This window comes from Eucyclogobius newberryi, unplaced genomic scaffold (assembly GCF_026437365.1).
Source record: "Eucyclogobius newberryi isolate DKJ021-1_F unplaced genomic scaffold, fEucNew1.0.hap1 SCAF_25, whole genome shotgun sequence".
NCBI classification, from domain to species: Eukaryota; Metazoa; Chordata; class Actinopteri; order Gobiiformes; family Gobiidae; genus Eucyclogobius; species Eucyclogobius newberryi.
In genome coordinates, this window is record NW_027315890.1 from 1,347,332 (window position 1) to 1,366,473 (window position 19,142).

Here is a 19,142-nt window from a genome sequence, read left to right on the forward strand (position 1 = left end):
TCTGGGATGCAGCTAAGGCAGTTTTAGGGGGCAGAGTTATCGCTGTCGCCAAAAAGAAACAAAGGCAGAAAAATGTAAGGATTTTCAGAACAAACTAAAGCTGTTTTTTTTTTTCAAACTGGACTTTATAAAACTCAGAGATTTTATTTCAGGTGAAATGTTCGCGTTGCTGGTGTGATCCAGAGTGTTGTGCTCAACGGTCTTATACTGAGAGTCATGTGGTGCCTGAGGTTCCTGTACAGGTCTTATACTGAGAGTAATGTGGTGCCGGGGGTTCCTGTACAGGTCTTATACTGAGAGTCATGTGGTGCCTGAGGTTCCTGTACAGGTCTTATACTGAGAGTCATGTGGTGCCTGAGGTTCCTGTACAGGTCTTATACTGAGAGTCATGTGGTGCCTGAGGTTCCTGTACAGGTCTTATACTGAGAGTCATGTGGTGCCTGAGGTTCCTGTACAGGTCTTATACTGAGAGTCATGTGGTGCCTGAGGTTCCTGTACAGGTCTTATACTGAGAGTCATGTGGTGCCTGAGGTTCCTGTACAGGTCTTATACTGAGAGTCATGTGGTGCCGGGGGTTCCTGTACAGGTCTTATACTGAGAGTCATGTGGTGCCTGAGGTTCCTGTACAGGTCTTATACTGAGAGTCATGTGGTGCCTGAGGTTCCTGTACAGGTCTTATACTGAGAGTCATGTGGTGCCTGAGGTTCCTGTACAGGTCTTATACTGAGAGTCATGTGGTGCCGGGGGTTCCTGTACAGGTCTTATACTGAGAGTCATGTGGTGCCGGGGGTTCCTGTACAGGTCTAATACTGAGAGTCATGTGGTGCCGGGGGTTCCTGTACAGGTCTTATACTGAGAGTCATGTGGTGCCTGAGGTTCCTGTACAGGTCTTATACTGAGAGTCATGTGGTGCCTGAGGTTCCTGTACAGGTCTTATACTGAGAGTCATGTGGTGCCGGGGGTTCCTGTACAGGTCTTATACTGAGAGTCATGTGGTGCCTGAGGTTCCTGTACAGGTCTTATACTGAGAGTCATGTGGTGCCTGAGGTTCCTGTACAGGTCTTATACTGAGAGTCATGTGGTGCCGGGGGTTCCTGTACAGGTCTTATACTGAGAGTCATGTGGTGCCGGGGGTTCCTGTACAGGTCTAATACTGAGAGTCATGTGGTGCCGGGGGTTCCTGTACAGGTCTTATACTGAGAGTCATGTGGTGCCTGAGGTTCCTGTACAGGTCTTATACTGAGAGTCATGTGGTGCCTGAGGTTCCTGTACAGGTCTTATACTGAGAGTCATGTGGTGCCGGGGGTTCCTGTACAGGTCTTATACTGAGAGTCATGTGGTGCCTGAGGTTCCTGTACAGGTCTTATACTGAGAGTCATGTGGTGCCTGAGGTTCCTGTACAGGTCTTATACTGAGAGTCATGTGGTGCCGGGGGTTCCTGTACAGGTCTTATACTGAGAGTCATGTGGTGCCTGAGGTTCCTGTACAGGTCTTATACTGAGAGTCATGTGGTGCCGGGGGTTCCTGTACAGGTCTCATACTGAGAGTCATGTGGTGCCGGGGGTTCCTGTACAGGTCTTATACTGAGAGTGATGTGGTGCCTGAGGTTCCTGTACAGGTCTTAAACTGAGAGTCATGTGGTGCCTGAGGTTCCTGTACAGGTCTTATACTGAGAGTCATGTGGTGCCTGAGGTTCCTGTACAGGTCTTATACTGAGAGTCATCTGTTGCCTGAGGTTCCTGTACAGGTCTTATACTGAGAGTCATGTGGTGCCTGAGGTTCCTGTACAGGTCTTATACTGAGAGTCATGTGGTGCCTGAGGTTCCTGTACAGTTCTTATACTGAGAGTTATGTGGTGCCTGAGGTTCCTGTACAGGTCTTATACTGAGAGTTATGTGGTGCCTGAGGTTCCTGTACAGGTCTTATACTGAGAGTTATGTGGTGCCTGAGGTTCCTGTACAGGTCTTATACTGAGAGTCATGTGGTGCCTGAGGTTCCTGTACAGTTCTTATACTGAGAGTTATGTGGTGCCTGAGGTTCCTGTACAGGTCTTATACTGAGAGTCATGTGGTGCCTGAGGTTCCTGTACAGTTCTTATACTGAGAGTCATGTGGTGCCTGAGGTTCCTGTACAGTTTTTATACTGAGAGTCATGTGGTGCCGGGGGTTCCTGTACAGGTCTTATACTGAGAGTCATGTGGTGCCTGAGGTTCCTGTACAGGTCTTATACTGAGAGTCATGTGGTGCCTGAGGTTCCTGTACAGTTCTTATACTCAGAGTCATGTGGTGCCGGGGGTTCCTGTACAGGTCTAATACTGAGAGTCATGTGGTGCCGGGGGTTCCTGTACAGGTCTTATACTGAGAGTCATGTGGTGCCTGAGGTTCCTGTACAGGTCTTATACTGAGAGTCATGTGGTGCCTGAGGTTCCTGTACAGGTCTTATACTGAGAGTCATGTGGTGCCGGGGGTTCCTGTACAGGTCTTATACTGAGAGTCATGTGGTGCCGGGGGTTCCTGTACAGGTCTTATACTGAGAGTCATGTGGTGCCGGGGGTTCCTGTACAGGTCTTATACTGAGAGTCATGTGGTGCCTGAGGTTCCTGTACAGGTCTTATACTGAGAGTCATGTGGTGCCTGAGGTTCCTGTACAGGTCTTATACTGAGAGTCATGTGGTGCCTGAGGTTCCTGTACAGGTCTTATACTGAGAGTCATGTGGTGCCTGAGGTTCCTGTACAGGTCTTATACTGAGAGTCATGTGGTGCCTGAGGTTCCTGTACAGGTCTTATATTGAGAGTCATGTGGTGCCTGAGGTTCCTGTACAGGTCTTATACTGAGAGTCATGTGGTGCCTGAGGTTCCTGTACAGTTCTTATACTGAGAGTCATGTGGTGCCGGGGGTTCCTGTACAGTTCTTACTGCAGATGACAGACGCTTGGGTCATGAGGAGGAAGTGAAGAATCTCTGGCTCAAATCAGTTCTTACGACATGGAAGGAGCTGATCAGAACAAACTAAACACAGACGTTACAAACTTCAACTGGTAAAGTTTTATGACCAAAGGTTTTCTACAAATAGAACTGAGCTGAGACTCAAGGTCTGGAGGACAAAAGGTCTGGAGGACAAAAGGTCTGGAGGACAAAAGGTCTGGAGGACAAAAGGTCTGGAGGACAAAAGGTTTAAAGATTTTTCACCAGATGTAAAAGAGAATCACATGAAAAGCTTTGACATGTGGAAAGAGAAACAGAACTTTATAGGTTTTTACAAATAAAGAGTTTTATAACCATGAAATAATGACCCTTTGATCTGGGCTTATGACAGAACGTTGGTGTTTGTGTGTGAGGACGGAGTGCGTACGTTTCCCTTGACGATGTAGCTGTCGTCGTTGTGGATGTCCCGGGCCAAACCGAAATCGCAGATTTTGGCGATGCAGTGTTCGGTCAGCAGCACGTTCCTCGCCGCCACGTCCCGGTGGATACACTGTAAAAACATCAGCATTAACACTAGGGGGCGCTGCTGCTTCCACTGCAGCATTAACACTAGGGGGCACTGCTGCTTCCACTGCAGCATTAACACTAGGGGGCACTGCTGCTTCCACTGCAGCATTAACACTAGGGGGCGCTGCTGCTTCCACTGCAGCATTAACACTAGGGGGCACTGCTGCTTCCACTGGAGCATTAACACTAGGGGGCACTGCTGCTTCCACTGCAGCATTAACACTAGGGGGCGCTGCTGCTTCCACTGCAGCATTAACACTAGGGGGCACTGCTGCTTCCACTGCAGCATTAACACTAGGGGGCGCTGCTGCTTCCACTGGAGCATTAACACTAGGGGGCGCTGCTGCTTCCACTGCAGCATTAACACTAGGGGGCACTGCTGCTTCCACTGCAGCATTAACACTAGGGGGCACTGCTGCTTCCACTGCAGCATTAACACTAGGGGGCGCTGCTGCTTCCACTGCAGCATTAACACTAGGGGGCGCTGCTGCTTCCACTGGAGCATTAACACTAGGGGGTGCTGCTGCTTCCACTGCAGCATTAACACTAGGGGGCGCTGCTGCTTCCACTGCAGCATTAACACTAGGGTGTGCTGCTGCTTCCACTGCAGCATTAACACTAGGGGGCGCTGCTGCTTCCACTGCAGCATTAACACTAGGGGGCGCTGCTGCTTCCACTGCAGCATTAACACTAGGGGGCGCTGCTGCTTCCACTGCAGCATTAACACTAGGGGGCGCTGCTGCTTCCACTGGAGCATTAACACTAGGGGGCGCTGCTGCTTCCACTGCAGCTTTAACACTAGGGGGCGCTGCTGCTTCCACTGCAGCATTAACACTAGGGGGCGCTGCTGCTTCCACTGGAGCATTAACACTAGGGGGCGCTGCTGCTTCCACTGCAGCATTAACACTAGGGGGCGCTGCTGCATCCACTGGAGCATTAACACTAGGGGGCGCTGCTGCTTCCACTGCAGCATTAACACTAGGGGGCGCTGCTGCATCCACTGGAGCATTAACACTAGGGGGCACTGCTGCTTCCACTGCAGCATTAACATTAGGGGGCGCTGCTGCTTCCACTGCAGCATTAACATTAGGGGGCGCTGCTGCTTCCACTGCAGCATTAACACTAGGGGGCGCTGCTGCTTCCACTGGAGCATTAACACTAGGGGGCGCTGCTGCTTCCACTGGAGCATTAACACTAGGGGGTGCTGCTGCTTCCACTGCAGCATTAACACTAGGGGGCGCTGCTGCATCCACTGGAGCATTAACACTAGGGGGCGCTGCTGCTTCCACTGCAGCATTAACACTAGGGGGCGCTGCTGCTTCCACTGCAGCATTAACATTAGGGGGCGCTGCTGCTTCCACTGCAGCATTAACACTAGGGGGCGCTGCTGCTTCCACTGCAGCATTAACACTAGGGGGCGCTGCTGCTTCCACTGCAGCATTAACACTAGGGGGCGCTGCTGCTTCCACTGCAGCATTAACACTAGGGGGCGCTGCTGCTTCCACTGGAGCATTAACACTAGGGGGCGCTGCTGCTTCCACTGCAGCTTTAACACTAGGGGGCGCTGCTGCTTCCACTGGAGCATTAACACTAGGGGGTGCTGCTGCTTCCACTGCAGCATTAACACTAGGGGGCGCTGCTGCATCCACTGGAGCATTAACACTAGGGGGCGCTGCTGCTTCCACTGCAGCATTAACACTAGGGGGCGCTGCTGCTTCCACTGCAGCATTAACATTAGGGGGCGCTGCTGCTTCCACTGCAGCATTAACACTAGGGGGCGCTGCTGCTTCCACTGGAGCATTAACACTAGGGGGCGCTGCTGCTTCCACTGCAGCATTAACACTAGGGGGCGCTGCTGCATCCACTGGAGCATTAACACTAGGGGGCGCTGCTGCTTCCACTGCAGCATTAACACTAGGGGGCGCTGCTGCTTCCACTGCAGCATTAACATTAGGGGGCGCTGCTGCTTCCACTGGAGCATTAACACTAGGGGGCACTGCTGCTTCCACTGCAGCATTAACACTAGGGGGCGCTGCTGCTTCCACTGCAGCATTAACACTAGGGGGCAATGCTGCTTCCACTGCAGCATTAACACTAGGGGGCACTGCTGCTTCCACTGCAGCATTAACACTAGGGGGCTCTGCTGCTTCCACTGCAGCATTAACACTAGGGGGCGCTGCTGCTTCCACTGCAGCATTAACACTAGGGGGCGCTGCTGCTTCCACTGCAGCATTAACACTAGGGGGTGCTGCTGCTTCCACTGCAGCATTAACACTAGGGGGCGCTGCTGCTTCCACTGGAGCATTAACACTAGGGGGCGCTGCTGCTTTCACTGCAGCATTAACACTAGGGGGCGCTGCTGCTTCCACTGCAGCATTAACACTAGGGGGTGCTGCTGCTTCCACTGGAGCATTAACACTAGGGGGCGCTGCTGCTTCCACTGCAGCATTAACACTAGGGGGCGCTGCTGCTTCCACTGCAGCATTAACACTAGGGGGCGCTGCTGCATCCACTGGAGCATTAACACTAGGGGGCACTGCTGCTTCCACTGCAGCATTAACATTAGGGGGCGCTGCTGCTTCCACTGCAGCATTAACATTAGGGGGCGCTGCTGCTTCCACTGCAGCATTAACACTAGGGGGCGCTGCTGCTTCCACTGGAGCATTAACACTAGGGGGCGCTGCTGCTTCCACTGGAGCATTAACACTAGGGGGTGCTGCTGCTTCCACTGCAGCATTAACACTAGGGGGCGCTGCTGCATCCACTGGAGCATTAACACTAGGGGGCGCTGCTGCTTCCACTGCAGCATTAACACTAGGGGGCGCTGCTGCTTCCACTGCAGCATTAACATTAGGGGGCGCTGCTGCTTCCACTGCAGCATTAACACTAGGGGGCGCTGCTGTTTCCACTGCAGCATTAACACTAGGGGGCGCTGCTGCTTCCACTGCAGCATTAACACTAGGGGGCGCTGCTGCTTCCACTGCAGCATTAACACTAGGGGGCGCTGCTGCTTCCACTGGAGCATTAACACTAGGGGGCGCTGCTGCTTCCACTGCAGCATTAACACTAGGGGGTGCTGCTGCTTCCACTGCAGTATTAACACTAGGGGGCGCTGCTGCTTCCACTGCAGCATTAACACTAGGGGGCGCTGCTGCTTCCACTGCAGCATTAACACTAGGGGGCGCTGCTGCTTCCACTGCAGCATTAACACTAGGGGGTGCTGCTGCTTCCACTGCAGCATTAACACTAGGGGGTGCTGCTGCTTCCACTGCAGCATTAACACTAGGGGGCACTGCTGCTTCCACTGCAGCATTAACACTAGGGGGCACTGCTGCTTCCACTGGAGCATTAACACTAGGGGGCACTGCTGCTTCCACTGGAGCATTAACACTAGGGGGCGCTGCTGCTTCAACTGCAGCATTAACACTAGGGGGCGCTGCTGCTTCCACTGCAGCATTAACACTAGGGGGCGCTGCTGCTTCCACTGGAGCATTAACACTAGGGGGTGCTGCTGCTTCCACTGGAGCATTAACACTAGGGGGTGCTGCTGCTTCCACTGCAGCATTAACACTAGGGGGCACTGCTGCTTCCACTGCAGCATTAACACTAGGGGGCGCTGCTGCTTCCACTGCAGCATTAACACTAGGGGGTGCTGCTGCTTCCACTGGAGCATTAACACTAGGGGGTGCTGCTGCTTCCACTGCAGCATTAACACTAGGGGGCGCTGCTGCTTCCACTGCAGCATTAACACTAGGGTGTGCTGCTGCTTCCACTGCAGCATTAACACTAGGGGGCGCTGCTGCTTCCACTGCAGCATTAACACTAGGGGGCGCTGCTGCTTCCACTGCAGCATTAACACTAGGGGGCGCTGCTGCTTCCACTGCAGCATTAACACTAGGGGGCGCTGCTGCTTCCACTGCAGCATTAACACTAGGGGGCGCTGCTGCTTCCACTGCAGCATTAACACTAGGGGGCGCTGCTGCTTCCACTGGAGCATTAACACTAGGGGGCGCTGCTGCTTCCACTGCAGCATTAACATTAGGGGGCGCTGCTGCTTCCACTGCAGCATTAACATTAGGGGGCGCTGCTGCTTCCACTGCAGCATTAACACTAGGGGGCGCTGCTGCTTCCACTGGAGCATTAACACTAGGGGGCGCTGCTGCTTCCACTGGAGCATTAACACTAGGGGGTGCTGCTGCTTCCACTGCAGCATTAACACTAGGGGGCGCTGCTGCATCCACTGGAGCATTAACACTAGGGGGCGCTGCTGCTTCCACTGCAGCATTAACACTAGGGGGCGCTGCTGCTTCCACTGCAGCATTAACATTAGGGGGCGCTGCTGCTTCCACTGCAGCATTAACACTAGGGGGCGCTGCTGCTTCCACTGGAGCATTAACACTAGGGGGCGCTGCTGCTTCCACTGCAGCATTAACACTAGGGGGCGCTGCTGCTTCCACTGCAGCATTAACACTAGGGGGTGCTGCTGCTTCCACTGGAGCATTAACACTAGGGGGCACTGCTGCTTCCACTGCAGCATTAACACTAGGGGGCGCTGCTGCTTCCACTGCAGCATTAACACTAGGGGGCACTGCTGCTTCCACTGCAGCATTAACACTAGGGGGCACTGCTGCTTCCACTGCAGCATTAACACTAGGGGGCTCTGCTGCTTCCACTGCAGCATTAACACTAGGGGGCGCTGCTGCTTCCACTGCAGCATTAACACTAGGGGGCGCTGCTGCTTCCACTGCAGCATTAACACTAGGGGGTGCTGCTGCTTCCACTGCAGCATTAACACTAGGGGGCGCTGCTGCTTCCACTGGAGCATTAACACTAGGGGGCGCTGCTGCTTCCACTGCAGCATTAACACTAGGGGGCGCTGCTGCTTCCACTGGAGCATTAACACTAGGGGGCGCTGCTGCTTCCACTGCAGCATTAACACTAGGGGGCGCTGCTGCTTCCACTGCAGCATTAACACTAGGGGGTGCTGCTGCTTCCACTGGAGCATTAACACTAGGGGGCACTGCTGCTTCCACTGCAGCATTAACACTAGGGGGCACTGCTGCTTCCACTGCAGCATTAACACTAGGGGGCGCTGCTGCTTCCACTGCAGCATTAACACTAGGGGGTGCTGCTGCTTCCACTGCAGTATTAACACTAGGGGGCGCTGCTGCTTCCACTGCAGCATTAACACTAGGGGGCGCTGCTGCTTCCACTGCAGCATTAACACTAGGGGGCGCTGCTGCTTCCACTGCAGCATTAACACTAGGGGGCGCTGCTGCTTCCACTGGAGCATTAACACTAGGGGGTGCTGCTGCTTCCACTGGAGCATTAACACTAGGGGGCGCTGCTGCTTCCACTGGAGCATTAACACTAGGGGGCGCTGCTGCTTCCACTGCAGTATTAACACTAGGGGGCGCTGCTGCTTCCACTGCAGCATTAACACTAGGGGGCACTGCTGCTTCCACTGCAGCATTAACACTAGGGGGCGCTGCTGCTTCCACTGCAGCATTAACACTAGGGGGCGCTGCTGCTTCCACTGCAGCATTAACACTAGGGGGCGCTGCTGCTTCCACTGCAGTATTAACACTAGGGGGCGCTGCTGCTTCCACTGGAGCATTAACACTAGGGGGCGCTGCTGCTTCCACTGCAGCATTAACACTAGGGGGCACTGCTGCTTCCACTGCAGCATTAACACTAGGGGGCACTGCTGCTTCCACTGCAGCATTAACACTAGGGGGCACTGCTGCTTCCACTGCAGCATTAACACTAGGGGGCGCTGCTGCTTCCACTGCAGCATTAACACTAGGGGGCGCTGCTGCTTCCACTGCAGTATTAACACTAGGGGGCGCTGCTGCTTCCACTGCAGCATTAACACTAGGGGGCGCTGCTGCTTCCACTGCAGCATTAACACTAGGGGGCGCTGCTGCTTCCACTGGAGCATTAACACTAGGGGGCACTGCTGCTTCCACTGCAGCATTAACACTAGGGGGCGCTGCTGCTTCCACTGCAGCATTAAAACTAGGGGGTGCTGCTGCTTCCACTGCAGCATTAACACTAGGGGGCGCTGCTGCTTCCACTGCAGTATTAACACTAGGGGGCACTGCTGCTTCCACTGCAGCATTAACACTAGGGGGCGCTGCTGCTTCCACTGCAGCATTAACACTAGGGGGTGCTGCTGCTTCCACTGCAGCATTAACACTAGGGGGTGCTGCTGCTTCCACTGCAGTATTAACACTAGGGGGCACTGCTGCTTCCACTGGAGCATTAACACTAGGGGGCGCTGCTGCTTCCACTGCAGCATTAACACTAGGGGGCACTGCTGCTTCCACTGCAGCATTAACACTAGGGGGCACTGCTGCTTCCACTGCAGCATTAACACTAGGGGGTGCTGCTGCTTCCACTGCAGCATTAACACTAGGGGGCGCTGCAAACAAAGCAACAAAGTTCTTACATTTTTAGAGGAGAGAAAGTCCAGCCCCCGAGCCACGTCCAGAGAGAACCTCATCAGGTCCAGCGGCGACAGAGAGAGAACGTCTGAGGAACATGAGAGAGAACGTCTGAGGAACATGAGAGAGAACGTCTGAGGAACATGAGAGAGAACGTCTGAGTAACATCAGAACATGAGGGAGAACGTCTGTGGAACATGAGAGAGAACGTCTGAGGAACATGAGAGGGAACGTCTGAGGAACATCAGAACATGAGGGAGAACGTCTGTGGAACATGAGAGAGAACGTCTGAGGAACATGAGAGAGAACGTCTGAGGAACATGAGAGAGAACGTCTGAGGAATCTGAGAGAGAACGTCTGAGGAACATGAGAGAGAACGTCTGAGGAACATGAGAGAGAACGTCTGAGGAACATGAGAGAGAACGTCTGAGGAACATGAGAGAGAACGTCTGAGGAACATCAGAACATGAGAGGGAACGTATGAGGAACATGAGAGAGAACGTCTGAGGAACATGAGAGAGAACGTCTGAGGAACATGAGAGAGAACGTCTGAGGAACATGAGAGAGAACGTCTGAGGAACATGAGAGAGAACGTCTGAGGAACATGAGAGGGAACGTATGAGGAATATGAGAGAGAACGTCTGAGGAATATCAGAACATGAGAGAGAACGTCTGAGGAACATCAGAACATGAGAGAGAACGTCTATGGAACATGAGAGAGAACGTCTGAGGAACATGAGAGGGAACGTCTGAGGAACATCAGAACATGAGAGAGAACGTCTGAGGAACATGAGAGAGAACGTCTGAGGAACATGAGAGAGAACGTCTGAGGAATATGAGAGAGAACGTCTGAGGAACATGAGAGAGAACGTCTGAAGAACATGAGAGAGAACATCTGAGGAACATCAGAACACAAGAGAGAACGTCTGAGGAACAGCAGAACATGAGAGAGAACGTCTGAGGAACAGCAGAACATGAGAGAGAACGTCTGAGGAACATGAGAGAGAACGTCTGAGGAACATGAGAGAGAACGTCTGAGGAACATGAGAGAGAACGTCTGAGGAACATCAGAACATGAGAGAGAACGTCTGTGGAACATGAGAGAGAACGTCTGAGGAACATGAGAGGGAACGTCTGAGGAACATCAGAACATGAGAGAGAACGTCTGAGGAACATGAGAGAGAACGTCTGAGGAACATGAGAGAGAACGTCTGAGGAATATGAGAGAGAACGTCTGAGGAACATGAGAGAGAACGTCTGAGGAACATGAGAGAGAACGTCTGAGGAACATGAGAGAGAACGTCTGAGGAACATGAGAGAGAACGTCTGAGGAACATGAGAGGGAACGTATGAGGAACATGAGAGAGAACGTCTGAGGAATATCAGAACATGAGAGAGAACGTCTGAGGAACATCAGAACATGATAGAGAACGTCTATGGAACATGAGAGAGAACGTCTGAGGAACATGAGAGGGAACGTCTGAGGAACATCAGAACATGAGAGAGAACGTCTGAGGAACATGAGAGAGAACGTCTGAGGAACATGAGAGAGAACGTCTGAGGAACATGAGAGAGAACGTATGAGGAACATGAGAGAGAACGTCTGAGGAACATCAGAACATGAGAGAGAACGTCTGAGGAACATGAGAGAGAACGTCTGAGGAACATGAGAGAGAACGTCTGAGGAATATGAGAGAGAACGTCTGAGGAACATGAGAGAGAACGTCTGAGGAACATGAGAGAGAACGTCTGAGGAACATGAGAGAGAACGTCTGAGGAACATGAGAGGGAACGTATGAGGAACATGAGAGAGAACGTCTGAGGAATATCAGAACATGAGAGAGAACGTCTGAGGAACATCAGAACATGAGAGAGAACGTCTATGGAACATGAGAGAGAACGTCTGAGGAACATGAGAGGGAACGTCTGAGGAACATCAGAACATGAGAGAGAACGTCTGAGGAACATGAGAGAGAACGTCTGAGGAATATGAGAGAGAACGTCTGAGGAACATGAGAGAGAACGTCTGAGGAACATGAGAGAGAACATCTGAGGAACATCAGAACACGAGAGAGAACGTCTGAGGAACAGCAGAACATGAGAGAGAACGTCTGAGGAACATGAGAGAGAACGTCTGAGGAACATGAGAGAGAACGTCTGAGGAACATGAGAGAGAACGTCTGAGGAACATGAGAGAGAACGTCTGTGGAACATGAGAGAGAACGTCTGAGGAACATGAGAGGGAACGTCTGAGGAACATCAGAACATGAGAGAGAACGTCTGAGGAACATGAGAGAGAACGTCTGAGGAATATGAGAGAGAACGTCTGAGGAACATGAGAGAGAACGTCTGAGGAACATGAGAGAGAACGTCTGAGGAACATCAGAGAGAACGTCTGAGGAATATCAGAACATGAGAGAGAACGTCTATGGAACATGAGAGAGAACGTCTGAGGAACATGAGAGGGAACGTCTGAGGAACATCAGAACATGAGAGAGAACGTCTATGGAACATGAGAGAGAACGTCTGAGGAACATGAGAGGGAACGTCTGAGGAACATCAGAACATGAGAGAGAACGTCTGAGGAACATGAGAGAGAACGTCTGAGGAACATGAGAGAGAACGTCTGAGGAATATGAGAGAGAACGTCTGAGGAACATGAGAGAGAACGTCTGAGGAACATGAGAGAGAACATCTGAGGAACATCAGAACACGAGAGAGAACGTCTGAGGAACAGCAGAACATGAGAGAGAACGTCTGAGGAACATGAGAGAGAACGTCTGAGGAACATGAGAGGGAACGTCTGAGGAACATGAGAGAGAATGTCTGAGGAACATGAGAGAGAACGTCTGAGGAACATGAGAGAGAACGTCTAAGGAACAGGAGAGAGAACGTCTGAGGAACATGAGAGGGAACGTCTGAGGAACATGAGAGAGAACGTCTGAGGAACATGAGAGAGAACGTCTGAGGAACATCAGAACATGAGAGAGAACGTCTGTGGAACATGAGAGAGAACGTCTGAGGAACATGAGAGGGAACGTCTGAGGAACATCAGAACATGAGAGAGAACGTCTGAGGAACATGAGAGAGAACGTCTGAGGAACATGAGAGAGAACGTCTGAGGAACATGAGAGAGAACGTCTGAGGAACATGAGAGAGAACGTCTGAGGAACATGAGAGAGAACGTCTGAGGAACATGAGAGAGAACATCTGAGGAACATGAGAGGGAACGTATGAGGAACATGAGAGAGAACGTCTGAGGAACATCAGAACATGAGAGAGAACGTCTGAGGAACATGAGAGAGAACGTCTGAGGAACATGAGAGAGAACGTCTGAGGAACATGAGAGAGAACGTCTGAGGAACATGAGAGAGAACGTCTGAGGAACATCAGAACATGAGAGAGAACGTCTGAGGAACATGAGAGAGAACGTCTGAGGAACATGAGAGAGAACGTCTGAGGAATATGAGAGAGAACGTCTGAGGAACATGAGAGAGAACGTCTGAGGAACATGAGAGAACGTCTGAGGAACATGAGAGAGAACGTCTGAGGAACATGAGAGAGAACGTCTGAGGAACATGAGAGAGAACGTCTGAGGAACATGAGAGAGAACGTCTGAGGAATATGAGAGAGAACGTCTGAGGAACATGAGAGAGAACGTCTGAGGAACATGAGAGAGAACGTCTGAGGAACATGAGAGAGAACGTCTGAGGAACATGAGAGAGAACGTCTGAGGAACATGAGAGGGAACGTATGAGGAACATGAGAGAGAACGTCTGAGGAATATCAGAACATGAGAGAGAACGTCTGAGGAACATCAGAACATGAGAGAGAACGTCTATGGAACATGAGAGAGAACGTCTGAGGAACATGAGAGGGAACGTCTGAGGAACATCAGAACATGAGAGAGAACGTCTGAAGAACATGAGAGAGAACGTCTGAGGAACATGAGAGAGAACGTCTGAGGAATATGAGAGTGAACGTCTGAGGAACATGAGAGAGAACGTCTGAGGAACATGAGAGAGAACATCTGAGGAACATCAGAACACGAGAGAGAACGTCTGAGGAACATGAGAGAGAACGTCTGAGGAACATGAGAGAGAACGTCTGAGGAACATGAGAGAGAACGTCTGAGGAACATCAGAACATGAGAGAGAACGTCCGTGGAACATGAGAGAGAACGTCTGAGGAACATGAGAGGGAACGTCTGAGGAACATCAGAACATGAGAGAGAACGTCTGAGGAACATGAGAGAGAACGTCTGAGGAACATGAGAGAGAATGTCTGAGGAATATGATAGAGAACGTCTGAGGAACATGAGAGAGAACGTCTGAGGAACATGAGAGAGAACGTCTGAGGAACATGAGAGAGAACGTCTGAGGAACATGAGAGAGAACGTCTGAGGAACAGCAGAACATGAGAGAGAACGTCTGAGGAACAGCAGAACATGAGAGGGAACGTCTGAGGAACATTAGAGAGAACGTCTGAGGAACATGAGAGAGAACGTCTGAGGAACAGCAGAACATGAGAGAGAACGTCTGAGGAACAGCAGAACATGAGAGGGAACGTCTGAGGAACATTAGAGAGAACGTCTGAGGAACATGAGAGAGAACGTCTGAGGAACAGCAGAACATGAGAGAGAACGTCTGAGGAACAGCAGAACATGAGAGAGAACGTCTGAGGAACAGCAGAACATGAGAGGGAACGTCTGAGGAACATTAGAGAGAACGTCTGAGGAACATGAGAGAGAACGTCTGAGGAACAGCAGAACATGAGAGAGAACGTCTGAGGAACAGCAGAACATGAGAGAGAACGTCTGAGGAACAGCAGAACATGAGAGGGAACGTCTGAGGAACATTAGAGAGAACGTCTGAGGAACATGAGAGAGAACGTCTGAGGAACAGCAGAACATGAGAGAGAACGTCTGAGGAACAGCAGAACATGAGAGAGAACGTCTGAGGAACAGCAGAACATGAGAGAGAACGTCTGAGGAACAGCAGAACATGAGAGGGAACGTCTGAGGAACATTAGAGAGAACGTCTGAGGAACATGAGAGAGAACGTCTGAGGAACAGCAGAACATGAGAGAGAACATCTGAGGAACAGCAGAACATGAGAGAGAACGTCTGAGGAACAGCAGAACATGAGAGGGAACGTCTGAGGAACATTAGAGAGAACGTCTGAGGAACATGAGAGAGAACGTCTGAGGAACAGCAGAACATGAGAGAGAACGTCTGAGGAACAGCAGAACATGAGAGGGAACGTCTGAGGAACATTAGAGAGAACGTCTGAGGAACATGAGAGAGAACGTCTGAGGAACAGCAGAACATGAGAGAGAACGTCTGAGGAACAGCAGAACAGAAGCAGTGTAAGACGCTCCTCTGTCGCTGAGCTCCTGCCCGCTCGGTCACAAATGAAGTGTTCAGATCACAGCTGTTGATCAAGAGAACTTCAGCCCTTATGTCCTCTAAAAGCTCCACTTGTGTCCTAGACCCCATTCCAAGCTCCTCAAAGACATTCTCCCCCTAATTATAGACTCTATTCTCACTATAATAAATACTTCAGTAGAAAGTGTTTATGTTCCACGTCCTTCAAACATGACGTCATTAAACCTCTTCTGAAAAAGACTCATCTAGATCCCGACCTATTGGTAAACTACAGACCTATTTATAACCCACCACAGCAGGGTTCAGAGCCCACCACAGCAGGGTTCAGAGCCCACCACAGCAGGGTCCAGAGCCCACCACAGCAGGATTCAGAGCCCACCACAGCAGGGTTCAGAGCCCACCACAGCAGGGTTCAGAGCCCACCACAGCAGGGTCCAGAGCCCACCACAGCAGGATTCAGAGCCCACCACAGCAGGGTTCAGAGCCCACCACAGCAGGGTTCAGAGCCCACCACAGCAGGGTCCAGAGCCCACCACAGCAGGGTCCAGAGCCCACCACAGCAGGGATCAGAGCCCACCACAGCAGGGTCCAGAGCCCACCACAGCAGGGTTCAGAGCCCACCACAGCAGGGTCCAGAGCCCACCACAGCAGGGTCCAGAGCCCACCACAGCAGGGTCCAGAGCCCACCACAGCAGGGTCCAGAGCCCACCACAGCAGGGTCCAGAGCCCACCACAGCAGGGTCCAGAGCCCACCACAGCAGGGTCCAGAGCCCACCACAGCAGGGTTCAGAGCCCACCACAGCAGGGTTCAGAGCCCACCACAGCAGGGTCCAGAGCCCACCACAGCAGGGATCAGAGCCCACCACAGCAGGGTTCAGAGCCCACCACAGCAGGGTTCAGAGCCCACCACAGCAGGGTCCAGAGCCCACCACAGCAGGGTCCAGAGCCCACCACAGCAGGGTCCAGAGCCCACCACAGCAGGGTCCAGAGCCCACCACAGCAGGGTCCAGAGCCCACCACAGCAGGGTCCAGAGCCCACCACAGCAGGGTTCAGAGCCCACCACAGCAGGGTCCAGAGCCCACCACAGCAGGGTTCAGAGCCCACCACAGCAGGGTTCAGAGCCCACCACAGCAGGGTTCAGAGCCCAGCGTTTGACACCATCGATCACAACATTCTACTGCAGAGGTTCGAATGTGATGTAGATGTCAGAGGCCGCGCCCTGAGAGGCCCCGCCCTGAGAGGCCCCGCCCTGAGAGGCCGCGCCCTGAGAGGCCCCGCCCTGAGAGGCCCCGCCCTGAGAGGCCGCGCCCTGAGAGGCCCCGCCCTGAGAGGCCCCGCCCTGAGAGGCCGCGCCCTCACCTGGTACCAGTTTGTTCATGTAAACCAGAGCTCCTCCCCTTGTTCTAAAGTCACTTACGGTGAGCCACAGGGGTCAGTACTGGGTCCAGTTCTGTTTCCTCTTCACATGCTGCCGTTAAGTCACATGATCAGGTCACATGATCAGGTCACATGATCAGGTCACAGGATCAGGTCACAGGATCAGGTCACATGATCAGGTCACATGATCAGGTCACATGATCAGGTCACAGGATCAGGTCACATGATCAGGTCACATGATCAGGTCACATGATCAGGTCACATGATCAGGTCACAGGATCAGGTCACATGATCAGGTCACATGATCAGGTCACAGGATCAGGTCACAGGATCAGGTCACATGATCAGGTCACATGATCAGGTCACATGATCAGGTCACAGGATCAGACAGACTTAGAGCTCGTGTGAAGGAGATAAAAACCTGGAGGACACTTAATGATCTGCTTCTTAATCCTGAACAAACCGAGGTCATTGTGCTGGAGGTCATTATGCTGGAGGTCATTGTGCTGGAGGTCATTGTGCTGGAGGTCATTGTGCTGGAGGTCATTATGCTAGAGGTCATTGTGCTGGAGGTCATTGTGCTGGAGGTCATTGTGCTGGAGGTCATTGTGCTGGAGGTCATTGTGCTGGAGGTCATTGTGCTGGAGGTCATTATGCTAGAGGTCATTGTGCTGGAAGTCATTGTGCTGGAGGTCATTGTGCTGGAGGTCATTGTGCTGGAGGTCATTGTGCTGGAGGTCATTGTGCTGGAAGTCATTGTGCTGGAGGTCATTGTGCTGGAGGTCATTGTGCTAGAGGTCATTGTGCTGGAAGTCATTGTGCTGGAGGTCATTGTGCTGGAGGTCATTGTGCTGGAGGTCATTGTGCTGGAGGTCATTTTGTGCTGGAGGTCATTGTGCTGGAGGTCATTGTGCTGGTGGTCATTGTGCTGGAGGTCATTGTGCTGGAGGTCATTGTGCTGGAGGTCATTGTGCTGGCAGATAGTCTCACTGGACAATGTCAGTGAAGCCTCCAGTTCTACTGTAGAAACCTCAGAGTCTCATTTAAAGCTCATATAAATCAAGTCTGTAAAACAGACTATTTCCATTTGCGCAACAAGAGCCAAAATCAGAAAAATCCGGCCTAAAAGTGAAGCTGAAACGTCTCCTGCATCTGTAACGTCTCGATTCTCCTGTAACTCCTGCTCACAGCAGGTCCTAAAAGCTCCATAAAAAGCTTTAACTGGTTCAAAATGCAGCAGCAAAGATGCTCTAGAACCGCATCATAAATCCAGATTGTACCTGAGAGCAGCTCCAGACCTGGTCCAGGTCCAGGTCTTGGTCCAGGTCTTGGTCCAAAGGGCTTCATGTCCTGGTACTCGGAGCTGCAGGAGATGCCGCTGTCACTGTGAGCCAGAACAAATGTGACATCAGAGTGGCAGGATGGTGGCCTCTGATTGGCTGCTGCTCACCTACGCGGCCTCTCATTGGCCAGATGAATCCTGGTGTTCTTGTAGAGCACTTCCTGGTCACACAGGAAATGACGTGCTCGGGTCCGCAGGAAATTCAGCAGGTCTCCATGACGACAGTACTCCGTGATCATCAGCATCGGACCTGGACACCAAGAATCAAAAACCCGGTCTAAACCCGGTCTAAACCCGGTCTAAACCCGATCTAAACCCGGTCTAAACCCGGTCTAAACCGGGTCTAAACCGGGTCTAAACCGGGTCTAAACCCGGTCTAAACCCGGTCTAAATCGGGTCTAAACCCGGTCTAAACCCGGTTTAGACCCGGTCTAAACCCGATCTAAACCGGGTCTAAACCGGGTCTAAACCCGGTCTAAACCCGGTCTAAACCCGGTCTAAATCGGGTCTAAACCCGGTCTAAACCCGGTCTAAACCGGGTCTAAACCCGGTCTAAACCCGGTCTAAACCGGGTCTAAACCCGGTCTAAACCCGATCTAAACCCGGTCTAAACCCGGTCTAAACCCGGTCTAAACCGGGTCTAAACCCGGTCTAAACCCGATCTAAACCGGGTCTAAACCGGGTCTAAACCCGATCTAAACCGGGTCTAAACCCGGTCTAAACCCGGTCTAAACCCGGTCTAAACCCGATCCAAACCGGGTCTAAACCCGGTCTAAACCCGGTCTAAACCCGGTCTAAACCCGATCTAAACCGGGTCTAAACCCGGTCTAAACCCGGTCTAAACCCGATCTAAACCCGGTCTAAACCCGGTCTAAACCCGGTCTAAACCCGGTCTAAACCCGATCCAAACCGGGTCTAAACCCGGTCTAAACCCGGTCTAAACCCGCTCTGACCTCCGGTGGTGCAGGCTCCCAGCAGGTTGACGATGTTGTGGTGGAACCCGATGTGACTGAGAATCTTCAGCTCCGACATCAGAGCTTCACGTTCTTCTGACAGAGCACTGGCTGTGGAGACAGGAACGTCACTCCTCCTCCTCCTC

General features: G+C 52.2%; 1 protein-coding gene across 1 annotated transcript in view; it reads right to left on the reverse strand.

The window, feature by feature from the left end:
• The window catches only part of LOC140372548 (macrophage colony-stimulating factor 1 receptor 2), a gene marked incomplete at its 5' end in the record, with an annotated part of 84,759 nt that extends 65,624 nt beyond the window's left edge, over window positions 1–19,135 (reverse strand). The window contains 5 exons of the mRNA XM_072459681.1: window positions 3,352–3,474; window positions 9,943–10,025; window positions 17,982–18,085; window positions 18,152–18,293; window positions 18,997–19,135. Coding sequence (XP_072315782.1) covers window positions 3,352–3,474; window positions 9,943–10,025; window positions 17,982–18,085; window positions 18,152–18,293; window positions 18,997–19,135 — 591 coding nt within the window. The remainder of the gene's footprint in view (window positions 1–3,351; window positions 3,475–9,942; window positions 10,026–17,981; window positions 18,086–18,151; window positions 18,294–18,996) is intronic.
• Between the last annotated feature and the right edge of the window lie 7 nt (window positions 19,136–19,142).